This window comes from Pseudopipra pipra, chromosome W (assembly GCF_036250125.1).
Source record: "Pseudopipra pipra isolate bDixPip1 chromosome W, bDixPip1.hap1, whole genome shotgun sequence".
NCBI lineage: Eukaryota > Metazoa > Chordata > Aves > Passeriformes > Pipridae > Pseudopipra > Pseudopipra pipra.
In genome coordinates this window covers 2,932,484-2,941,878 of record NC_087580.1, presented here as the reverse complement: position 1 = coordinate 2,941,878, position 9,395 = coordinate 2,932,484, and the positions used below count along the sequence as shown (strand labels likewise).

The 9,395-nt window shown below is 49.3% G+C and overlaps 1 protein-coding gene across 1 annotated transcript; it reads right to left on the bottom strand.

The window, feature by feature from the left end:
- Nucleotides 1-218: 218 nt before the first annotated feature.
- On the bottom strand, nucleotides 219-3,865 carry LOC135404785 (ubiquitin carboxyl-terminal hydrolase 42-like). The gene is made up of 9 exons (XM_064639519.1): nucleotides 3,154-3,865; nucleotides 2,660-2,767; nucleotides 2,482-2,584; nucleotides 2,288-2,355; nucleotides 2,057-2,127; nucleotides 1,426-1,508; nucleotides 1,009-1,120; nucleotides 535-675; nucleotides 219-323 (listed from the first exon to the last, which is right to left on the bottom strand). The coding sequence occupies exons 1-9, from the start codon at nucleotides 3,401-3,403 to the stop codon at nucleotides 219-221; spliced, it is 1,041 nt and encodes a 346-aa protein (XP_064495589.1). The 5' UTR covers nucleotides 3,404-3,865.
- Nucleotides 3,866-9,395: the final 5,530 nt, after the last annotated feature.

Below are 9,395 nucleotides of genomic sequence, written 5' to 3'. Positions count from 1 at the left end.
CTACAAGAGTCAACATCAGAGACCAGGCAAGTAGCAGATTCCATCCGGGCCGCAGCCTGAAGCCCAGTAAAGGACAGACACGGAGTAGTTCAGATTTGACAGCACTGAATGATGCAGGTAGTAATTTCATTTGATGAGAAAAACACTCAGGAAGGTGAGAAGCACAACTGCAAATGAGGCAAAGGAAATGTATTCTGAACATATTTGAATCCTGGTTATTACCTGGCATAGAACAGCAGGTAGGCTTGCTGCCTGAGAACTGTGTCAATGGAACACAGCTGCACAGATTCATCGTCCATCCGGTACCACAATCCATTGCTGGCCTGTAAAAAAAAGGCAAGGATGGTTTCTCCATGGTTTCTCTCCAAAAACACAGGTAGGAAACTGCCAAACCGAGAGCATGTCAAAACAAATGCAGTCCAGCCACTAAGGAGGCCTTCTGCCCCAAAACTTTGGCCGTCAGTAACACTGACAGGAAAGTTTATCTTCCCCAGCACACATTTTTCCCCATTGGGAAGGAAGTTGCTCTTTTACCTTTGTGTAGCAGAAATAGTGTCCTCCATGACAGCTGACACCACTGTGCACCAGGACAGCATATAAGGAGTAGAGGAGTGCTTCTCCATCTGCCTGAGACATGTATGGGCGAAGATCCAAGTACTCCGGATACTCTACAACCTATGGAGAGACCAAGAGGGCTCAGAAATGACCCTGGTCTGTGACATGAAATAGCCTACCAAGTGCAGGGGCCAGTCCAGGGGTATCAATACATCTCTGGGGCTCATGAGCACTTGGTTTTCCATAAAGCAACATAACATCGTTTGGGTGGCAGGAAACCCTTCTCAGTCAAAGCAGCCCTATCAGAGCACAGTGCTTGCCTGTCTTCCCACAGGAACTTTCCACTCCCCAGAAGGGACCCCAAAAAACCCAACACAAGCAGCTTGTGACAAGCATACTGCTTTAGGAAATCTGCTTCTTGAAGAGAAAGCTGCACGCCAATAGTGTACACACCTTGCTGATCTTGCCACCAGTGAAGCAGTCAAACCTCTTCAGACACACAGTGAGAACCTTGGGTGCACAGTGGACAGTGAACCTCTTAGTGGCGGCAACATTCTTCTCACACCTTGAAACCAAGCACAGAGCACAGCGCTGAAATGCACCCTATCTTCCACCAAGGCAGTCAGACAACCTTTCTTGTCTCGTGCATCCTTATGCTATTTTAAGGCAATTCGGTGCCATATTTAAAACAAACAAACAAACAAACAAACAAACAAAAGACCCCAAACCCCCTCCCCCAAAAAACCAGACAAACAAAACTGTGTCTCATCAGTGTGCAGTAAACTTCCACGAGAAGATGACTTCTGCTCAATGACTTGTAGCCCCCTCACACAGAGTCTCGTGTTAATATGTTGTTAGTAATCATCTTACTTGCTACATTTAAAGCAGTTTTCCCCATCCAGGTGCTCCGGTGTTACAAAGTCCTCCAGAGCTGCAGTGAGGGATGAGGCTGCCTGGAGAATTGAGAAATCGGTGCACTGAGCTACAGCAAATGCCCTGGCCCAAACATTTTCCAGGAGCTGACAAGAAAACCCCTGTAGCTGATGCTGAGGAGACCCGCCATGAATCTGCAAGCTGTATCCAGAAGGAGCCAGAAAGAGAGTGTGGTGCTGAACATTTCCCCTGTCCCAGAGGTTCTCAGGGGCAATCAAGAGCTCCCTCTCTCTATCACCTGCCATTGAGCTACTGATGTTATGTAGGGTCATCAGTAGTGAAAACAATCCAACCCATCAGCCTGGAAGCCAGACAGGTGTTGAAGGAGGGCAAAGGAAAGAAGGATGAGGCTATGTCAAGGGTGCAGAGCGCAGAATGGGTGCTTGTCCAGCTTCAAGCCAGCACCTACAGAGAGACCAGTGCCATGGGCTCTGCAGGAGGACAACATCCGTTCCCCTTCCCATCCACGACCAAGACCTCTTGTGTTCACAGTATATGCTTTCAGGACAAATGTGTTGACTCTGAAAAGCCTTGCCATGTCTTGAAGCACAACTGCAAAACCTCTTACTTTGATATCCAAGGGGACATCCAGGAAGGCCTCATAGGAATCAGAAATGGCTTTGCAGCTGAAGCAGATGACTGGAAGGAAAAATCAAAATGCCGAGCAATGGTGAGCTGAACGATTGTACTGCTTTGTGCTCATTGTACCTGTGCTGCTAGTCCCAGGGCCAGCTGTTGGGCACAGGCAGACAGAAGGGCACAGGCAGTGCCAAGGAGAGCAGCTGTTGTAGAAACATACCTCTGGATCTCAGAAAGCCTCCAAATATTTGATGGACAATGGTAGTAGATTGAGATGATATGTCCAAGCTGGAAACAAGTCGTAAGACAGAGCATTACTTCCTCCAAGCCCCGGCTGTAGGTTTTCCTTGATGAGGCCACATCAAGGAGTCCAAAGGGCTCAGAACTTTGTAAAGGTAACTTGCTTGTGCTTACTCGTTGCTTGCACTCAGACAAGCTCTCTGCATGGCATTGACAGTACAGCATAAGAAGTCATGGGCATCTTCCTCCCTGCCAAGCTGAAAATGTTCTCCTATGACTAAGAAACAGGAAGTTAGTAGTTGTCCCCTACAGGAAGGGAAGAAAACCTGTCAAAGAACCTGAAATCACATACATCTGAAAGCCCTGAGAACAGCCCAAGGCAGGATGGCACTGACTGAACGCAGGACCTTGTTAACATGCGCTTCCATGATGCACATCATGCAGAAGCCTTGTTGGCGACCTGAGGAGGGAGGGAGAGAAGGTCCTCTGGTTAGCAAAATATCCCTAGTGGTGGAATACTCCTCTTCTTCCACTCCCATTCCAGTGCAATATGCCACTCCTCCCAGTGTTTCAACAAGCACGGGACATTTTAGTGCATAGAAAATGTTCTTCAGAGGAATGCTAAACTGAGGTTTTAACTTGCAGGAATAGAGACCCAGAGCTAGAAAGATGTGCCTTCATGAAGAATAAGACAGCTGGATAGGACAGGTGGCTCCTGAGTGTACAAAGAACACAAGTTCTGGGGCTGACAAAGGGCTGCTTTTCTCCTAAATCAAATTTCAGGTTCTGGGAATCCTTGGGATTTGATTAACAGATTCACAGGGAGATGTCCCTAAGAGTACTCACAGGCCTGGCTGTGCTCCCGGGAGAGCAGATAGTTGGCCAGCGGCGGGGTGTATGTCAGGCATTGCAGGACAGCATTAAGGAAGCATGTGTTGCCCACATTGAGGAGTCCTGCTCCAGCACTCTGTCTTTGCTGCCAGACCATGCAAATCTTCTCTGGGGGAAAGAGGATCCTTTGTGGCGGAGTCATTCCCTTGGCAATGACTGCAGGGAAATTCCATTTGAAAAGAGATGAAATGAGGCACAAAGGCATATTTAAACAGTGAGGTCTCTACAGGAGCACTCAGGACCATCTGCTTCAACTGCCAACCCAACAACATCAGGGGAAGCTTAAACAGTGCCATTTAAATTTACTGTTTTGGAAAAATCCATTCCCCTGTTTACGTTGCTGAGAGTCCAACAAACCCACAATCTGATTTCTGGGCCGCAGGCTACCTTCCTTTCTCAGTAGAGTTCTAGACTGGATTATCAGTGAAGCCATCCCTTTTCCTGATTGTAACTTGTTGAAAACAAGTAAATACTGAGCACGGAAGGTAACCCAAAGGATGGCAGACCTCTCTACGAGCAATGGCAGCTTTCAAAGTCTTGTACCTAGTGTCAGAGGAGCGACAAAAGGTGTTTTCCTGGGTCTAATTGTAAACACGGGGGTCAGTTTGACTGCTCTCAGGAAACATCCCAGAGATCACTCTAGGTTGTGAGCACATCATTCTGGGATTTGACCCCCAGCCATGTCAGTTGTCTGTGGCAGTTCACAAAGTCCAAACCTGCTGGTGAAGCTATTACTCACAGGAGTCGTTCCCTGCTGTGGCCATTGCCTCTCTCAGGAAGAGAGTGCAATGCTTTAGATGACCAAGGATGTCTTTCTCTCCAGAAAGAGAACAGCACCAATCCCGTCACCTAGTTGCAAAGAAATTACTGTAGCTCACCGAAAGTATCAAAACTCTAAATAAACGCAGAACGGCATCCCCCACCAAGTCTTTCAGTGGTGCTCGTAACTGCTGCTGAGCTGCAGCTCACGCCCTTATGATCAGGCGCGGGGCACCAACTCACAGCGGGTTCAAAGGCCCTTTTGAAATGCTCCCATGTACGTTACCTTCTCTGAAGAGGCCCTGCTGCTCTCCTGACACTGCTTCAGCAACAGAGCCCTCTGGCTTTCCCACCTCCTAGGAGTGACCGTCTTTCAGCCACTACTTTAACTGCTGCCTTTGCTGCTCTCCTTTTTCTGCCTCCCTCCCTCCCACAGCAATCAAGGTGGGCTGAGCCCATCCCCTCAGACTACAGTCACCTCCCTGCTTACCTATCCTAGGCTATGGAAAAAAAACCAAGAATCAGCAAACTGGAATTCTAGCCTAGGTCATACCTGGCCAGCCTCTAAAAGTTGTAACAGCTCAGCCCACAGCTAGGAAGGTATAAATCAGCCTATACTTTTATCCCATATACCCTGCTCTATGATCTGGGCCAAAAGTCAAAGCATTACCTTTGAAAGAGGAGGAAAGTTGAGGAGAAATGGTCAGTAAACAATAAACCATCCAAAAAAGGCAGGCACACAAGTAGCAAAGGAAGGAGCTGAGTTATCCCGAAGGCCAACTCTGTCCAACTGATTTTCGTTGGCGCGCTCCTCAGGATACCGGATGGGTGCCACATCTCTGCCCCTTTGTGACATGGGGTCACATGGAACCCCATGGAACCACATGGAACCACATGGTTCTTGGGCACAGGAACCCACATGGCACGTCCACCAGGTGGAAGCCACTGGACCTCCCCCCGTGCTGGTGGCAAAGGGCTCGTCATCCTCTGACAGAGCTCCCACACCTTCCCTGAGCCACACGGCCTGAGGAGTAAAAGCCTGCTCAGGGCTGTAACTGAGCCAGGTCACAGCTTTTCTGGCCCCCAAGACGCTGAGGGTTTCACTGCCACTTCTATCAGGGAGACTCTTAGCAAAGCACCTGGACTCTTATGGGTTCATTTCCAATTAATTTCATCTGCCCCCAGGGTACAACCATGGGCTGACCCTGAACTGGGACTGCCAAAGGAACCCTTCAGAGGCTGCGCTGGGAGGACCTTGGCTGGCTGCTGGCCCCCGCCCAGCTGCTGTCTTGTCCTCAAGCTCTGAAAACGTTCCTGGATGGCTTTTGAGCAGCTTCCCATTTACTCCTGCCGCTAGGGTTGGTTAGGTTTTGATCAGCCGCAGCTTTAGCCAGACTCCCACTCTGGATGGTGAGGGCACGCGCGTGTTAGGCGGAGCTATCCCCTGCACGTCCGGCGCCGAAATAAACAAATACCGGCTTAATAGCACCTGTGGCTATTGAGTTTTACTGCTGTTGCCTTTTCCTGGCATCAATGGATAGAGACAGTTCTGTCCCTGCTGCACTTGGCCTATGTTGTTTTGGGCTTGTTGGAAATCATAAAACTTTTCTAATTTTTTTAGTGTTCCTAATTAACTTTTTGATTAGTTGTTTTTAACACACATCATAGGCGGTGCGTTCAGCCTTAAATCAACTTTAGCCAGCATGGAGTAAAAATTGTCATAAGCTCCTTTGGGAGAACACAGCCTGGGAAAAGTACTAAAACTGTAAGTTTTGTTGAAGTTAACCCTGTTATGCTTCAGTGGAGAAAGCCTGTCAGAGAAAGATGTCCTGTTGAAGGAGGAGATCTGGAACACAAGATTTATGGACTACAAGGACCTTCTGCAGAAACCAGCAGCTAAAGAAGAAGACTAACAAAGGCTCAGCATTTGTGTCAGAAAATCCCTAGGGGAGGGAAAATATACAAAAAAGATTAAAGATATGAAGTTATTACAGTAGAAAGTGAGAAATTAATAACCAATCCCACATAGAATACTAATTAATGAAAGGGAGTGAGTGATGTAATTTGGAAGCAATGAACATTAATTTCTTTGTTTGCCAAATCTGTATAAATAGGTGAAAAGCGATGTCTTGCTGTCAGTACGGAGGCAGGATTTTTGTCAGCCACATGCTGCAAATAAAAGTATCCCTTGCTTTCTAACAGTAAAAAGCCAATTTGTTAGAGGGTCCTATTTATCCCGACAGTTTCAGAGGTGTTTAGCAACAGGCAGTCCTCTGGACACCTGGTGGAACCTCTGCTCAGCAGGCAGATAGTGTTTCTCATGCGCCAAGGATGCAGCTGGTTGTTATTTAACAACACTTGACCTGGCTGGTTTGGCCCCTGCCTGGAATGGGGCATCAAGTTTTACTCAGTTCTTCTCAGGACAGGTGGTTTCACTCCTGCCCAGCTCAGCACAGTTCATATGGCTCCTGCTCCACTCCGAGGTGTTTCTTCTTTTAGACTTGGGGCATCCAGCTCGGGCATGACTTTGCTTGGATGGCTTTTTTCATCACGTCTTGCAGCAGCTGGTTTTATCCCTGTCATCCTTGGGGAGGCTCCTTGTATCCCTTACCCAGACAAAGGATCTGCATTTACTCCTGCATTACACCTCTCAGGTGACCTTTTTATGCCCCTGCCCTAACCTGATGTCTAGGTCCTGTATTACCGTCCTCCCAGCAGCACTTCAGGAGCTCTCTGATGAAGACAATCAACAATGGCACTCGTGAACAGTGCCTCTGCTCCTGCCTCCTGCTCATATGGGGGCATTTTAGGACATAAACAGCTGTGCTCTGTGACCCAGCTGGTCCTACATGAGTCCCCTTTGCCCTCATCGTCAGTCCCTGAAGGTCCAGTGCGCCAGGAAGACCCCTTCTCCCCCTCCCTATCAGCCTTCCCATTTCCAGGCCCCAGGCCGACTCCTTTGCTCCTCACAGGCCTTGCAGGTCACAGGCACCTGCCTGCCAGGCTGGGATGGCCTCACAGCAGCACAGGGCAGCACAGCAGCACACAGAGCCCCATCTTAATACCAAACAGACTCTTCTCCCCTGAAAGGGCCACTCCTGTTCTGTTAACGTGTTTCAAGTCTAGATTAAGATTGTTATATTGACATGACAAACCAAGGATTAGGATGTGCCCTGGCCTGCAGAGTGATCAGGTCCAGGTGATCAGGCATCCTAAGCTGAGCTGTGCTGTACAATTCGGTGCAAAAGGGCTTACAAAATCTTGCTATGCTGGTGCTGCTTATAGAAATCTTGTGCTACTCAAATCATGGTATTCTGGGCTATAGTGGTCATACCATGATGTTAAAAAAAATGAGACTTTAATTGTAACTGTGACTCAGTGCCGTCATCATTCTGCCAAGGATATCCTGATGAACCCGTCTGTCACCGCAGTGTCAGGTGATAGCCCTGACCAAAAGGGGACAGGGGGAGGTGCAGAACAACTGTCCATAAGTGTCCCTTGGCTCAGGGGATATGCAGGGCAGCAGGGATGCGTGCTGGTCCCCTTTCCTCCTTTCCCCTTCCAGGTGACACTGGCCAAGGCCCCAGCACCTGCTGCCACAAGCTGTACACAGCTCCCCTGATGTTCAAGGTCTGACAAGTTTAATAAAACAGCTCCCACCAGAGGTTTGGTCTGATCCCCCTGATCTGAGGGGAAACCGTGTCTTTGGGGGAGGAAGGCATGCTTTCTGCACCTCCTTTTTGTACCTCATCAAAACCACTTCAAGATTTGGACAAAAATCAAAGGATAAGCGACCAAGAAGGCTCCTGATAGCCTTAAACAAAGCAGATGTTGGATCCTGATTGCTCCCTTTGGGCTAGAATAGTCCCATTCCCTGTCAGAAAACTGCCTGAAGCCAGACACAGTCCCATGGAGAGCTCAGCCCTGCACTTGGCCACTGGAGCTGTTCTACAGCTCACGCTGCCTGACAGGGTGGCAACAGAGCCCCTCTGCTCCCTGTAGCTCAAAGCTAGTGGGCTCTGGGCACAAAGGGGTGAGGCCAGGAATGGGCGGGGGAATCCAGAGCAAGGGGCTACGGGGATCGTGTCGCTACTCTGAAGGGGACCTTCCATGGGCAGTCAACGGTATTTATTTCGGAGCGGGCCGTAGGGGTGCGTGGGGAGAGCTCTCGACTCTGCAGTTCCTCACGTGTCTGACAGGGCGTCTTGGGAGGCACTGCAGTTCCCCCAGCTGCTCCAGATCCATAGCACTGAGATTTCCTTCTTTCCTTCCCTTCTTCCCTCCCCAGGGTCTCCTGTGGTGTTCTTCTGGCATTGGGTGTAGCAGGAGCCACCCCCAGGGCTCTGCATGGGGCAGGCTGGGTTGTGGCAGTCTAAAAATGTGTCATTAATAAGGAAATTGTAGATTTTGCATATAAGTTGTTGTATTGTATTGTACTGTGCGTATGTTCTGTCCTTTCATTGGTTGATACTTGACGCAGTACCGTGTATGGTTATGTTCAGCCCCTATCTCCTATGATTGGTTGTAATTTGCATGCTCCGCCTAAACCCCATCTTCTGTTCCAGTGCCTTCCTTACCCACGTTATTTAAGGCTGGAGCCATTTTGCGCAGTGCTTTTTGTGCCCTTTTGTTCCTCCCTTTAAGCAGTTCAGTTGCCCCGCTACTTTTATAACACAATCACCTTACCAGCTGCACCCAGAAAAGTTGGGGAGGTCTTTATTCAAGCGCTGACCTCCGCACTGGGTGGTACCTGCTACTCCTCAGGTGATTGGACAGGGCCATTCGTTGGTGTGAGTTTGGCATTCCCCACCCAAACTGCTACAGGAGTGCCAAGCTATTCTGAGGAATGGGGAGTTGTTACGAAGACTTGACCGGAGCCCTGCTTAGAGGGGCTGGGAGAGGTCCAGCAGCATGGAGTGAGCCTGGCCAGTGCAGAGGGGCCCCGAGCAGGAGATGAAATCTCTTGCAGAGAGGCGCCACTTGCCACAACAGCAAACGGGGAAATCTTCCTCTCCCTTCAGGTCAGAGGTAGAAGTGGATGTGATCAGTGGTGTTCAATCCCCCTGCAATGTGGAGGTGCAGATCCAAACAACCTATAAACAGACTGGCTCGAGCAAGGAAAGGCTGGGATGCTGTGACAATTATTGTGGCATGGTACTAAGGCAGGCCTGGTAAATCCAGATCAGATGCTCTGGCACCTCTGTTAGGAGGCAAAGTCATCCCAAGGGCTGGAGGCTTCTGCCCAGATGATGTCAGGAGGGGCTGCACTCACTGGTGTCTCTGAAGGTGTGAATCTCTCTGGGATTCTCCTGGTTCTTGTGCCATTTCCCAAACAACATGGGCAGGAGGAGGGCTTTGCTGTCGCTTGTGGGAGAAACCTGCCTCTGGCTTTAGAGTGTTTTGAGAAAGTCCAGCTCAGACCTGCTTCATTTTCTAAT